Below are 15887 nucleotides of genomic sequence, written 5' to 3'. Positions count from 1 at the left end.
TACACTCCATTGTAATTTTAAAGTTAACTGTCAAATGATATATTTTATTTTACTTTTTCTATGTATATATAAATAACCCATATGCAGCCTTTCCGTCTTTTGTATCGTTATAAATGCATAGACAACAATAACGCCAAACAAAATCACTTCACGTGCTGCTGGTGGTCACACATTTCGACAGGTCACCGATTTCCGTGACAACACCCGGACATAGCGGAATTGTCCCACCGTTAAACGTTGGGAGGGAATTCTCGACAACAAGTTCCCCTTTTCGAGACAAAAAAGAAACCCGACGTAATGTTTTCGATTTCTTCACGTAGTGGGAGACGTTGTTTGTTACCTAACTCTAAAATACACGCGTCAGATCAAACAGAAGCATTGCTCACACATCCGCCATCCGGTCGACTTCAGTCAACTTTTCTTTTTGGAGCTTTCAGAAAGGGTGTAGCGGCAGCTACAAAACTACAAAGGGCCCATTTTCTTTCTTTCTGACCTATTAAACAACTGTTCCTTGTCTGAGCCGACTGAACTGACTGTTGTGGTCGCGTGGTTATGTTTAAGGCCTATTTTAAAACGCACACGACCTTCGCTTTATCAGCCCCCGTTCCTAAACAAATACCACCCAAGATGAGAACGAAAGGCGACGGCGGCGATATGAGCTGTGTAAACTTTGATACCGAGTCACGCTCGGTCCTTTCAACAAGCTCATCCGTGCAGCCAAGTGTGCAACTCTGTGTATCATAGCCTGCCCTGTATCATACATAATTTATATAAAAAACATAAACTCCTGCAGATTAGATGAGTATAATCATTCATTGGGTCTAAAAAATAGCAATCTAGGACGGTGTGTGCGCTGCACGGTTCTGTAGTTTTTGACCCTCGAGGAAAGCTTTTGCAGACATACAGAGAAGCACCTAGCACACATACAGGACATCAAAACGGACCTGCTGCCAGCGGTGTGCTCCATACGTAGACTACCGGTACATACATAGGTGTGATCGCGGGTTAACGGTCACTACTACACAGTAGCCTACTAACGGTTGAACTTACCTCTGTGCTGTGGTTCGAGCAGGTAGGATGTTCTCGCTACGTGATGATCGCTGCCGCTGATTTCCTCAATCTTCTCTCCTGGTCGGAACCGCGTGAATCTTCATGCGGATCTCTCGCCGTGATGAACCGGGAAAACCCCCCTGTTCTGTTCTGTTGACCTGTTGATGATGTTCCGATCCAATCGCATGCGATCCGTCCTCCTTTATTTACCAGATGTTCGATTTCTCTAATCCCGGGTTTGCTGCATTTTCATCTAGCCTTTAAAAAAATATATAGGCTATAGGCCTATACATAATGTAAAAAAATGAATTAAAAACACTTTCTCCACTGCTGCTGCGGTGATTCAAGGCTCGCCGATACAGCCGAATGAAACGAGACGCTCAGTTACTTTTCCTTTAGACCAAAGTTGTTCAGCAGGCCTGATAGCGTTGCGGTTTAGCCGAGGTTTGCTCAATGGCTCTCTCTAGTATTGCAGTCAGTCAGTGGTGTGTATTTAATAATTGTAGCTAGTAGAAGAGCAGCAGACAGCACAGCAGCAGCCTGGAGGGGGCGGAGAACGGCTATTTAAAGTGACGTCGACGCTCTGAAAGGAACGCGGTGGCGTGTTCGGACCTGACGCATCTGACCAAACCCAAAACCTGGAGGCAGAGGCAGGAAACACTCCCCATAGTGGTTGAATCATAAAATGATACAACATTCTAATACCGCCCGGCGCCTACTATAACCCCGAGCCCGAGGCTGAGAGGCACACACTGTTAGTGGCAGCATTTAAGATAATGTAGGCCTATATCTATCTATCTATCTATCTACCTACCTACCTACCTACCTACCGTCCGTCCGTCTGTCTGTCTGTGCCTATTTATTTGTCTGCAGGCTATAATACAGAGAGACTCAAATACGATAGATTCTACCATCAAAGGCTGATAGTCTATAGGCCTATAAACATTTGATTAAGAAACAAAATTATAACATGAACAATTCCTATTGTTTTTAATATATTCCGAATATAGACTTATGCACAACCTCTAGAATGTATGCCTGTCTGCAGTGTCACAGTCTGTCACTTGACCTAGGCTATGCTAACGGACTTCAATAACAAATGGCACCAATATAATTGATGGTCTGTCTGTCTGTCTGTCTGTTGCTTTATAGTGGAAACAAGTTGCACATTCCTGGATACGCCACTGGCTCCTAGGCAGCATCTATTAGACAGCCTTGAAAATAATACATTGTTTAATTTTCACCGATTTATATAAGACCAGAAATCCTGTCTAGGATACCAGGCCCTGCCCTCCCAAATGACAACAGCCCACTTTCTGCAGTACTCGCCAGGTCCCATAGAGAGCAGCAAAGACCCCTGAAAGACTCACTTTAAATAAGGCAATAACATGGTATTAGTGATAAAAGGCCTATTCTGAATTAGTAGTTTTGCAGGCATTCACTTTTAAATTACAAACACATTTTTACATTTACTTGTATTAGTCAATAGTCACTCATTTTTCTGGAGAATCACAGAGCAGACGAACTCAACCTTTTTTTTTCTAAATTGTACTTTATTTTCTTTAAAGACATATGTTTTAAAACAGCGATTGTAGAGAATAAATAAAGAAACATTATAATGTTTGTTTTTTTGTTTTGTTTTTTTTGTTTTACTTTCATAAGTACATTTATGTAATTAAAAACTCTACAATAATTGTGTAAGTGGCCTTGGAGGCCTCAGGAATCATCTATTTTCTAAAATAAAAAACCTGTCATGTCTTCCCCTGTTCGCCCCCATCAAAGTGATTAACAAATGAATCAAACGTAAAAAATCAAGATAGAAAAATTCCCTTTCCCCCCCCCCCCTCCCTCCCCCCCCCCCTTGGTCAACGCTAAAAGTAGTGGCAGCAGAGAATTTTTAACTCACCAAGTCTTAAGTCCTTCAACTCCATTTTGAACAAAAGTATATACATTTTTGAAGAAATCCATTTCTCTTCCAGTTTAATTACCCCACCCCCCCATTAATTTACTTTTTTTTAAAATAATAAAACTAACTCTACAGAACAATCTTACCAATGGTAATCATACAGAGTAGTATTTTCTTTTCTCAAACAAAGTCTTAGACTTTCCTCCCTTCCATTCTTTCCTTTCCTTCCTTCGTCCTCGAAGACTAAACCTTTTCTTCCTTACGTCATAGACTACAAATCACACTATACAGTAGAACCCTGTTTGGTAGAATAAACATCAATGATATGCTTTATCTTAACATGTAAATCTTGTAGCTGACAGTAGAGTTGTATGTATGTACATAGTAGAACTGAGTCCATCTGTGGAATGATATGACCTCTGAAGCAGTTGACATCTCCGAACACAGCTGTGGCTTTGTTGTATATTGATATTGTTATAGATTGTGATGGGTATTGTCGGCATTATTAAGCACATACGGGTATGGTTTCAGTGATGTTTTGCTCTCCTGTGCTATAGGGTTGGTTCAAACAACCAAAAGGCTGGGGCATCCCAAAGTGGTTTCTTGATTGGACTTTCAGGGTTTCCCCCCCCACCCTGGAGAAGAAAGTAAATGAAAAATAACATTTTAAAACAAATGACACGAATAAACACACACATATTGAGTGAGGTTAGTCTTTTGGAAGTGGAGATTGTAATACACACTTGCTTGAACTGATGCCTCCGTAAAGTCTCAGTATTCAGCTACAGTATACAAGCACACCCTAGTGCCCATGCAACTCATACAGGTGACCATACTGCTGCTACTGTGTGCACGTCCCTTATCAAATAGGTTCTCATCTCGTTTACGCAGGCAAATCAATTCAGAACATGCACAGTAGGAATTCTGGAAAGTATGTCTTTGAACCTGATTACCATCTAACAAAATGACCACTTCAAGAAACACATTTTATCAATGGGATTCTTTTTTATATATACCATACTGTATGCAGTACAAATATGTGATCTAATCCAATCGAGAGCATTTCATTCACTACACTGGTGTTGGAGGAAACTTTAGATTCCTGATTTGATGTAAATGAAGACGTTAATTCATAATAAGCTATGATGCAGGCTGGCTGCATCAAAGTCATTCATTTTTGTCCCTGATATCTTGGCAGCCCAGAATTCCTACAGAGGAAAGTAGTTCCTCAGCCAGCAGCACGTGTCACGATGGCCATACAGTTTTATCCAAAACCTTCTAGAGAAACGTAAGTGTCTCGTTCGTTACAACACACGCACGTTCACATACACACAATATGCACGTTTTCACGAAAATCACACAATAACAGATGCACTAAATCTCTTTCTGTCTCTCGCTGATGTGCGCGCACGCACGCACCCACACACACAGTACATACACACGCACGCTTACACTACTGTACAATGTCAACCATTTACATGTAGACGTTCAGTAAATATTCAATCTCACAAAAACAGACAAAGTTCAGGCACAAAGTCACTTGGAGTTTAGTTACAACCAAACGAAAATCCCCCACTCACCAAAACTACCACACCAACCAACTAAACAGGGGACATGTAAGAATGATAATCATGACAAACAACAAAAAAAGGAAACTAATGAAAAAAAGGCAAAAAATTGTAATACAAATCCATATTTGATGGACTAGTTATCACCAACAGGCTAATTTTGCTCATGGCAATGAGACGTTATATATTATATTATACAAAAATAGCATGTCATGATAATCAGTTGCTTACAAAATCTGAGGTAATGTGACAATTATTGATCAGTGTTTTTTTTTTTTAGGATAAAAACCAGGACAAAATAATAAAGAGGAAACTCACAACGCACCAAACACAAGTTCATGGTCGCCACAGTAACTCGCCATGCAGTTCAGCATGGTGAATCAAGGCAACGGCCCAAAATAAAAATTGCTAATGGCAACCATCACAGGCAATATCGCCACAGCAACCAACACAGGCCAATTAACTTACAACGCAGTGAGAAGGAAGGGGGAGGTTTTAGCGGTTGCTAGGCAACCGGAGCCATAGCGACGCACGCAGTCTCCACGATATATGTATGGACAGGACAGTCTGGTGTGAGGTTTTTTTTTCCAGGAAAAATGACATGACACAGCACAAAAATAAATAAAATGAAAAGTGAAAATAAAAATCAATGACGGGACAGCAGCTGTTTTCAACTCTACCAGACTGGTTAAATATTAAACATTTCATAGTGTAAAAAAAGCTACTTTGGAACAATTAGCACACCTGTCATTACTTCAATACGCAAACCCAGTTCATAAAGAAAAGAGGCAGCTGGACTGTCTGATTTTAATGTACTTTTTCCTTATTTTCTTTTACCGTTGCTACAAGAAAACTGCAACCTCAAACAAGTTGATTTAGAAGGTGATTGAAGACAGACATTAATTTTAGCATGATAACTCTGTAAATGTTTCACAATGTTTCACACAAATCTCCTGCTCGCTCTGTAACTCTCCTCTCGTGTCATGTCCCCCTGGCCTCTCTGAAACACTCTCCTCTCCTCTTCTCTTGGTCTCTCTGTAAATCTCTGCTCACCTCATTACCCTTGTTTTTGTGTAACTCTCTCCTGTCCACCTTGTCTGTGAAAATGTCAATACAGTACATGCTCCTTCCGACGAAAGGAAAAAAATTCAGTTTCGGACAGGCTTTCCGAACTAGTTCTGACAGTCAGGACATCTGGGGGTGCGGGAGCGTTCGAAGAAAAGTGATCCCAAGTAATTAATGGCGTAAAAATGTACATCACCTCCCTTTAAAAAAAACAATGAAGTTTGGACATCGGAGGGAGCATGTATTGCGCTTCACTCTCCCCCCTGATCTCTCTGTTACTCTCCTCTCCCCGTCCCCTGATCTCTCTGTTACTCTCCTCTCCCCGTCCCCTGGTCTCTTTTAAACACTCCCCTCCCCATGTTCCCCTGCGTGTATCAAAACACCATTCTGGTTCCACTTAAGACCCGCCCGCGGAAGCTTGTGATTGGCTGAACCGGAGGTAGGGAGCGCTCTGTTGTGTTCACCTGGACCGCGCGGAGGTGCCGAAAGTCGGGGGGACGAAGGGATTTACTCTTCTGTCCATAACGGCACATAACTCGGTAACGGCGCTGAGGCGGCTCATGCGACCGTCGCAAACGCTCGACGCGGCGACTTGCTCGCTACTGCTCGCTCGGCGGTGTCTCACGTGGATCATGGTTCGTCTGATAATCTCCACCGAAAACAAACGCTACGCCCTTGGAACCGGAACAGTGTTTTGATTCACGCTGTTCCCCTGGTCTCTCTTTAACTCTCTCCCTCTACTCGTTCCTCTTGAATTTGTGTAACCCTGTCATCTCCTTTGTCCACCCTGTCTCTCTGTACCTCTACCCTGTCCTTGCCCCCGTTGTGTATCTCTTTCCTCTCCCTGTCCCCCTGGTCTGTCCAGTCCCTCACCTCTTCAGTAGGGTCTGTTGGCATCCTTGGGCCTCTTGAGCTGAACCTTCAGCCTCTTCATACCGATCTGGAACCCGTTCATGGCCTGGATGGCAGTCTGGGCGCTGGACGGGTTGTCAAAACTCACAAAACCTGTAAGAGAGACAGTTTAACAACTTAACAACCCCCAAAATAAACCCACAGTATGAGAAGACAAATGCAGTGTTTGATAGTACCTAGTACAGACTTTTCATCCGTAATAGGCTTCCAAAGTTGGTGGGAGGGGCAAAAATCACAACGAAACGTCCAGTCAACACCAAATTTGAATCACATGACGAGGGTCGGGTACTTAACGAATCGCTGAAAGCATTTCCACTTTGACCCATAGAGAGCGCCACAAATGTGCTAAATGTAACTGTTTGATGCAGCTGATTTTCGGGGGCTCAATCGTCTCAAAATGAAATACTATTATTCGTGCGACCATAGGTCAGAACTTAGTATGAAAGCCTCCAGATCCTGTCTGTCACTCAAAATCACTCATTAATCTGTCACTCTTCTGACATCACAATGACATCACAATATACCTGACCTGTACTGACATCACCTCATCCCAGTTCAGCAGAAGGATATAGGATACTGTTACAGACAGACCATATATGGAGATATAGCCCCATATATGGAGATCCCTGATGTCATCAATATCATCCCAGCTCAGCAAGTCACACTTGCAAATTAATTCCGTCCTTGTCCCTTTAATGCCCATATATGGAGATCCCTGATATAAGCCCATATTTGGGAATGCCCATAGGACATAAGGACATATTGTGTCAATCTTTTGGGAAACTATGGACACATTTTGGCCAACTTAAACAACCAACCAGGTCTGTGCATTTCTTTTGGTCAAAGTTGATCCCATGCCAAAGCGCCAGTGCTCGCCCAGCAGTCTGCAATTGCCCATGTGCGCGACCTCCCCCTAAAGGGCGAGGCCGATTCTCGCCCTAAGGGTGTCTTAATGGTTATTATCATATCCATCAGGCAGAATGTTGGGGCCAGGGGCCAGATATTAAGGTGCCGGCTACACGGAGCTGGATATTTCTGAAGCTAGACATTTGCTAGACATTTTTTTATGCGGTTGAGGCTTGCAGCCACACGAAGCTGGATATTTTAGCCGCGAAGCTGGATATTTTTGAAACCGGATAAATAAGTGGAGACATTGAAAAATATCCGATTCACTGGATCCGTGTAGACATGGAACCCGGATATCTCTGAAGACTTTACTGTGTGTGTGCTTAATGTCCCCCTAGTGGAGGTCTGGGGACTCAGATTATTTTAGACCTAGATGCCTTTGTCATGTGGATGTGGACCTAGATATTTTTCTATGTGGATATCTGAAAAAACGGTATATATGAAATATCCAGCTCTGTCTGGTTTGTGCGTGCATGCGCGTGTGCTTGCTTCTGTGCCTGTGTGAGAGTAAACCACTGGCCTACTGGTCAGTAGGTCAAGAAGACACTAAAATAGAAATGTTCAAATTGGCCTCATGGCGGGCAGCCTGCTTTAGGTTTGGTCTAAAGCAGTGGTTCTCAACCTTTTCAGGCCGCGACCCCCAAAATAATCATATTTGAACTGGGGACCCCCCACCCTGACGAGCACTGAGAATTGAGGCATTGCATTTTGTATAACACGGTTCTATTGTGAAAATAGCAGTTCTACTTGCTCACAAGTAGTGTGAGCATGTAGATCGGCTATTTTCACAATTTCTGCCTGTAATATTTGATCATTTTGCCAATGATTAATTTGCCATTTTAGAAGTATTAAAAAGTCCTTAAATTGTCACTTTAGTAATGTGCATATACGCTCTATCCACTTAAACTTTATGTTGGTTTGTTTACTGTTGAGTGAGAAAACAATGTTGCACATTAAGTTAATCCCCAAAATAATTTGGGGACCCCCCTGGGGGTCCGGACCCACAGGTTGAGAACCGCCGGTCTAAAGCAGGATTCGCACCATTTTAACTGCAGCCATCATGACTCACCAAAGCATTTGCTCTGATTGGTGGCTCGGTCAACAAAGACCTTTGCGGAGATTACGTTTCCAAAGGGCAGGAACATCTGAAGCATCTCAGAGTCGGTGAACTCCTGGGGCAGGTGGTAGATGAAGATGTTACAGCCCTCAGGACCTGGAAAATGTAAAATGGTCCAGGTGTGAGACAGATCAGACAAGACTGCACAGGGAGCGAGAGAGTGAGACAGAGAGAGAGAAGGGAAGGGAGGGGAGGATGAAGACCCTTGCACATACTGTAGAAGCAATTTACTATTGGTCAATCAGTTGTTAACGCAGCCGGAAAAATGCAGGAATTGTCCTGAGTTCGGCTGAAAACATGACAGACCATCGCAATCACTTGTCGGGCGGAAATTAAGAGTTTACTTTTTTTTGGTGCTACAAAATCAGACTCTTGGGGAGGGAGGGAGATCTCCTTTGGCGTCTCAGTCCCGGAGACGCGTCCCAGCGGTCCCCACCGTGGGGACAGAGTGACGTCAGGTAGCACCTGGAGACGGGGAAGTGATTTTCCCGTGGGGACGCGAGTCGCGTCCCCACAGGAGAATCGCGTCCCCGTCCCCGTCCCCTCCCCACAGGACGGAAGGACGGAGCGTCGCCAGGTAGCATCTAACCAAACCTTAACCCTAACCTCAGTAAAACTAACGCTGGTGAAATGCGAACCTGTCGACGCTGGTGAAAGTTAACCTGGTGAAATGCTAACCTGCGTCCTCTATGTGCGGAGACGGGGACGCGAATAGAGAACGCCCTTGCTGCTCTTAGGTGCAAGGGCCTTAAAAGAGGTTAAATACCTTTTCAGGCACTCAGCGAGAATTGCAATGCTGAAGGAGAACTAGTAGAATTGTAATGCTGTGGTAACGTGCAGGGGAATGCAATGATCTCGCCTCTGCAAGCAGAGTGCCTCATGTATTCTGCACAAAAGCACATCCGTCCAAAAGTTTTTCACAATTATAATGGCCGCTGCAAAAGTTACATGGATTTGCTGGTAATGTTATGGGAGTTTTATCTAGAAACCGTGAGTGTGAATGAAATGGCAAAGGGACAAACACTGACCAACAGTAACTTATCTATATGACCTAAATTGTGAAATCCTGAGTGTACGTTTAATTCTGCAATGTAGCACTGCAGAGAGTACTACGTTATAACATTCAGTTTGAGCTTCACACAGCCGAATAAATTCCTTACCAAACGATTTCTTCACCAATGTGTTCGTAAAGGTGTCTAGTAACATAGCTAGAGTTTGAAATTCAAAATCCCTAGGAGGATCTTTGACAGCTAGGGTAAGTTTGGGTCTCATTAACTTACTATACTATACACTATACCCGTGGTTCTCAACCTTTTCAGGCCGCGACCCCCAAAATAATCATATTTGAACTGGGGACCCCCCACCCTGCACAAGCACTTGGAATTGTAGGAGTTGGCATTACATTTAGTCTATTCCATTGTGAAAATAACTCACAATAGCTCACAACGCCTCACAATGCAAGGCGTTGCGAGTATGTAGATCTGCTATTTTCACAATTTCAGCCTCTAATATTTGACAATTTGACCAATGTTTGACCAGAGGCACTAAAAAGGTCTTTAAAGTCCTTAAATTGTCACATTAAGTTAATGATTTGGGGACCCCCCCCAAAATAATTTGGGGACCCCTCTGGGGGTCCCAACCCACAGGTTGAGAACCACTGCACTATACTATAAAGGAAAGAAAGACTCCCAAAAAAATCTGCTTTAAGTGGGATGTGAGGGGTCTAACTACAGTAGGTGTTTTAACCCATTTAGGCCTAACATATAGTTAGGCCCACATCAGAAATTAGCCTACAAAAACAAATATGTTGATACATACTGTACATGTACTGTAAGCTCCTCCCATACACTAAAATGTGTACCTGGCCATTTGTTCTGCACGAAAAACATTCCTTGGGCTAAAAATGGCCCCCGCAAAACTGTGAAAAGTGATGACTCATCACTAAACCATCGTTAGTAGACACCTTTAAAAACACACAGTGGTGAAGAAATCTTTGGTATGGAATTCATTCCCAGGTTTTATTAAGTAATATCCCCTGACTAGGAGGGCTGTTAGGAGTTAAATGTCTTGCTCAGGGACACCGACGCCATTTGGGGTGGGCAGGGAGGTGACCTTCTGATGACCAGACGGCATCTCTATTCACTCAGCTACCGTACAGCCGCACTGAACGAGGCTGAATATTCTAACATGAACGATGCATGCCGTATTGTGCTTATGGATTATAGTTGTAGGCTGGCTGCCAAATACATAATTAAATCATAAATATCGGTGTTACTGCAAGTTGAAATACTGTACCTTAAAATACTGTGGTACTTATGCTAAAGGCATGTACAGTACTTGCCATTCTACAGTACTTCGCTACAGCCTGGGCTTAAACCACAAACGCTAGACTCGATAGTGGTGACCAGTGGTCTATACGATGCATAGATGTGCAATGCCTTCCACAGCCTGAGAAACACTGCTAAAGTGGAAACATTTGAACTTGACACAGGACAGGACAATCTACACACTACAGCAGGGCTACTCAACGTAAGATGGCTCAGGGGCCACTCAGCAAAATACCAAAGTCGAAAGGAGGATGGGCTGCAAGCAAAAATTATAAGGTCCTATTCTGGACGTTTAAACAATGATTTTGTAACACACTTGAATAGCCCAAATTCTCAATTCTCTCAATTCTCTGCTCCCTCCACTGGCTCCCGGTTGCAGCCCGCACAGAGTACAAAACACTGATGCTGGCCTTCAAAGCAGCCAAAGGTATGGGTATGGCACCTGACCTCCATACCTTCAAAGCTTGATAGAACCCTACAACCCCACCTGTTCACTCTGATCAGTTGACACGGGGAGGCTGACAGAACTCTTGCTAAAAACCCCAGGACAATGATCCACTCGTCTTAGACTCTTTGCCCTTCTGGCCCCCAAACTGTGGAATAAACTCCCTGTGGCACTTAGAACGGCAGACTCACTGCCTAGCTTCCACCGTGATCTGAAGACTCACCTCTACAGACACCACCTTAGCCCATAGTTCTTAATGTAGCACTTGCCTACTGCCGTTGAATTTGAATAGGTGCATGTCTACATATGTTCCTCTTGGATTATTATTGCTGTGCATTTGATGTATTGATATGGATGTATTGATGTATTACCTTGCTATTGTAAATCGCTCTGGATTAAGAGCATCTGTTAAATAAATACCTACATTGTAAATTGTAGTCTAAAACTTAAGGGGAAACACATCTATGATGCCAAACGTCATTGAACAAAACGATCGTCAAGGAATGATTAATGATGAAATTATGATGTTTTTTCTTTTGGAACAAACAAAATAGCAAAAATAGTTTCCTTGTGGATTTGGAGAGAAACTGAGAAATTACATCAGAAATGATTTGTCCTCACTGAAAGTAGACAAAACATATTTTTATGGTTATGACCATGACGGCCCCATGGTCTGCCGCTTGAATAGTGCTGCACTACAGTATAGGTACGTATAAACTACTGAATGGTACCTTCTCGTTGCTGCAGCTGCTGAGGTTGTTGTGGCTGTTGGGCCACTAGTTGTGGTTGGTGAGGGAATGGCTGTCCCACAAGGCCATATGCAGCAGGGTATGTAGCTGATGGACAAACACAGACAGACAGAAGGGAATAGGTCAACATTCTGGCAATGCCACTATAATTTCTGCCCTTCCGAACTAATATTACTATTACACTATATACTGTATAAATAGCAGTACAATATACATATTTAAACAACATAATGTATATAAACAGTACACATATTATACAATACTGTACACGGTATATACTGTATATCCAATATGTAGTACTATAAGCATCTGCTGTAGCTACTACATAAAGAGTACCTAAGACGAAAAACTGTAAACAATAAACTAGAAGTTTTTTATTTGTTAAATTCTTAATGCACTCCCCCCTCATTTTGTGGAATTAGATTTTTTTTTTACTTAACTCATATATATCAAGAATTATAAGACATAATACTTATGGAAAGTGGAAAAACAGTATATCTCCAACAGTTTGTGGAACAACAGTATAAGTCCGTAAAAGCAATATTCAGCAGACAAAGGGAGCAGATAACATTAAAACAGACAATTGAACAAAATGAGGGGGGAGTGCATTAACAATTTAACAGATTAAAAATGACTAGTTTGTGGTTTATAGTCTGGTAAATCAAAAAATATCTATATTAAAAAATATATATATATATATATATATGGACTGGATTGTCAAACTCATTTCGGAGTGCGGGCCGCATTGGACGAGAGGTGACTTGATGAGGGCCGCGTCCAATTGCGGACACGCATGCGTGTTCGTTTACTTACATGTAACTGGCTACATGTCACTGCTACAGTATAACTACAATATATGACTTTAGTTTGTTGTTTATTATTAAGAAGATTAAGTACTTTTATTATTGACTTTAATATTGGAAGTACAGTTATAGGCTACAATACATTTGGTATGAGTGGTGGAAAAATATGCTATTTCTTGTTAAAGAAGCCCCAATAATCTCACTATGTACATGAAACTCATGTCCTGGGCCGCATTGGACCTCTCCCCGGAACGCAAACTGCCCACGGGCCGCACGTTTGACAACCCTGACTTATGCTGCATTCACACTGAATGAAGCCAAGCTAATGGTTTGCTTGGTAATTCAATGTATTCTCTATGCAAACCAGCTTTAAAAATGTCCAAGCTTTTTTTCCAGCTTGGAAATTTTAAAAGCTGGTTTGCATAGAGAATACATTGAATTACCAAGCAAACCATTAGCTTGGCTTTTCTGTATGTGAATGAGGTATTAGACTGTTACTCGTCTCAGGTACTTTTTGACAAACAAACATGAAATGAATTTCCAATCAAACGCTGTACAACCAGCAATATCAGTACCTGTGTAGTGCTGCATGCCTGTGTATGCCTGCTGGAGGGGGTCCAGGACTGGACTCTGAGCTGTGACACAACACATAACATCATCATCATCATCATAACCACCATCATCATCATCATCATCATCACACCCACTGCTACGGTATATATGTGTTAAAAAAGATGCTACATGCTATCCAGGGCACATCAGCATGCTCCAAATAACATTTGGACCAAACCTCCTCACCGCTTTAATTTGTTTCATTTCATCTGAGTCTACATTAGTTCTGGTACAGCGAATCAGCAGATGAACCGCTGCCTGTATGAAGAACACTGGCGTGTATGTGTTGTGCTCTCTATAATTAAGTCATTATGTGTCACATAAGCACTAACCACATTAACCCTGGGTGTCCCTATTTTGGGCATGTTATAGGTGAATATTTTTTTAAACATTTCCAAAAAGGCAAAGTCGGAAAATAACAGGTCTACAAGCTCGCGATGCACTGTCAACTTGCAGGTCAGCTATTTTCAAATTGTCCAAGTATCAAACAGGGTTTAAGTGGTTAACTTACAACTGAAAAAAAAAAAACTCCCAACCAAGTACGACAGCAAGGAATGACTATACATGACAATGTAATGACAAAGTGTGTGACATTTCATTTGTAAAGTATTTTGTGTCTTTCATTTTGTCTCTCTTTGTGTGTGACTGTGTTCTAAGCTGTTGAGTTGCAAAGCCAATTACCGTGAGGATCTAGCCAAGGAGTCAATCAGTCAATTATTGCTTTACATAAATCAATCAATCAATCAATAAAACAATCAATCAGTCACATTTTGATACACAGACCCCACATTACTATTCATGGTGAACAGACGAACCAGGTATGCTCATATACATACCTAGGAGTTGTAATAGACCATCTTTTGTCATGGAAAGATCACATTGAATCCGTGGGTAAGAAAACAAAAGCAAAGCATTTATTTTCTTCACCGTCTAAAAACCTTTTTGGGTGCAAGTAGACAAATTCTTCTTTTGTTTTTCACTTCTGTTATTGTGCGTGTTCTTCACTACTGTAGTATTACCTGGTATGGTTGTTTGTCTGTTGTTGCCTGCTGCAACAACTGACGACAAATGTTGTTCAAATATTGCTGAACCCACCACTTTGAGAGACTCCGTGCATCTACATATAATAACAGAATGCGAAGGTGTATAGGAATATCACTTCAAACACTAGCCATGGTTAGAAAAGGGAATATAGGTTGCTGCCTTCACGAAGGAGATAGAGCGTTCCAAAATACAATAAGGTCAGGCTAAAGAGGTCTCTTGTCCATCAGTCGATTTTGAGGGCTTAATTTAGAATCTGGCCGGCCAGGGGGAGGCTGAGTGGTGGACATTGCTCTTGTCTTCATGTTTTTATGCATGTCATTTATTTTTGCTTAGTTTCTCTGTGTTATGTCAAATGTGTGTATTACTGTATATGTTGCATACGTGGCTGCTGATAATAAAGTAATACTGTATCATATTTTATGTATTGAGATCAATTTGTGAAATACATTTCCTCTCAATTTTACATTAAAGGTAGGGTAAGGGATTTTCTTTGTTTAAATGAGGGAAAATAATTGCTTAAAGGAGGAACTTTGCCACTTTTCAACCCATCTTCATATAATAGGTCCTCACTAATGTTCATAATAAAATAGCACAATTTTTTTTCTACTCAGTTTGGGTCTCATAGGAGAGCTGTGGGTGGGTCAAATCCTTCCACCGGTGACATCATCAATGGGAAATGCAAGCTAATAGAAACTGCAGGCTTTCTATTCCTGAAAAGTGGAAGCCATTGTTCTCACGATAATACAAATCTAAATATTTCTTTTCAAAAATATTGTTTAGAAGAAATCTGTCAAACGATGATTGTCACCGGTGGAAGGATTTGACAGCTCTCCTATGAGACCCAGACTGAGTAGAAAAAAATTGTGATATTTTATTATGAACATTAATGAGGACCTATTATATGAAGACAGGTTGAAAAGTGGTGAAGTCCTCCTTTAAATAAGTGTTACATAGCTCTATATTCTGATTAGTACTCATTGCTATAGAGTACAGTCTCCATGTCTCTCAAGCTCTTTATTAAACAGAAAATGCATTTTCAGGTCGGGAAGGATACCAATTTTATCCAATCAGGATAGAGAACTCAGACAGGATACAGATTAAACAAGTGAAATTGGAAATGATGACACAAAGAAATGAGCAGACAGATTTGGAACTGGGACACTATAAAAATGAAGCTGATAAATGCGTACTCTATCCTGATTGTCTGAATTTTGCAACACACCTGAAAAAGTATTTTGTGTTTATTAAAGAGCTGGAGAGATGGGGACACCTCTGGTGCTGAACAATCACTCTATAGCAAATATTACTATCAGAATATAGTACTTTAACCTTTTAAACAAAAAAAAAACTTTTATTTTAACCAAAGAATATCACTTACCCTTC

The 15887-nt window shown here is 41.6% G+C and overlaps 2 protein-coding genes across 2 annotated transcripts in view; both read right to left on the bottom strand.

Moving 5' to 3' along the window:
* Positions 1-1540, bottom strand: part of cers2a (ceramide synthase 2a) — a 31291-nt gene extending 29751 nt beyond the window's left edge. Inside the window, exon 1 of the mRNA XM_080735981.1 lies at positions 1051-1540. The gene's annotated coding sequence lies outside the window, so the exon portion shown is untranslated. The remainder of the gene's footprint in view (positions 1-1050) is intronic.
* Positions 1541-6466: 4926 nt separating this feature from the next.
* The window catches only part of celf3a (cugbp, Elav-like family member 3a), a gene marked incomplete at both ends in the record, with an annotated part of 23781 nt that continues 14360 nt past the window's right edge, over positions 6467-15887 (bottom strand). The window contains 4 exons of the mRNA XM_080735628.1: positions 6467-6594; positions 8477-8620; positions 12028-12132; positions 13424-13478. Coding sequence (XP_080591754.1) covers positions 6467-6594; positions 8477-8620; positions 12028-12132; positions 13424-13478 — 432 coding nt within the window. The remainder of the gene's footprint in view (positions 6595-8476; positions 8621-12027; positions 12133-13423; positions 13479-15887) is intronic.

This window comes from Nannobrachium achirus (assembly GCF_963921795.1).
Source record: "Nannobrachium achirus genome assembly, chromosome: 10".
In the NCBI taxonomy this organism is placed as follows: Eukaryota; Metazoa; Chordata; class Actinopteri; order Myctophiformes; family Myctophidae; genus Nannobrachium; species Nannobrachium achirus.
Note: the sequence above shows the minus strand (reverse complement) of the source record. Positions and strands in the feature narration are given on the sequence as shown.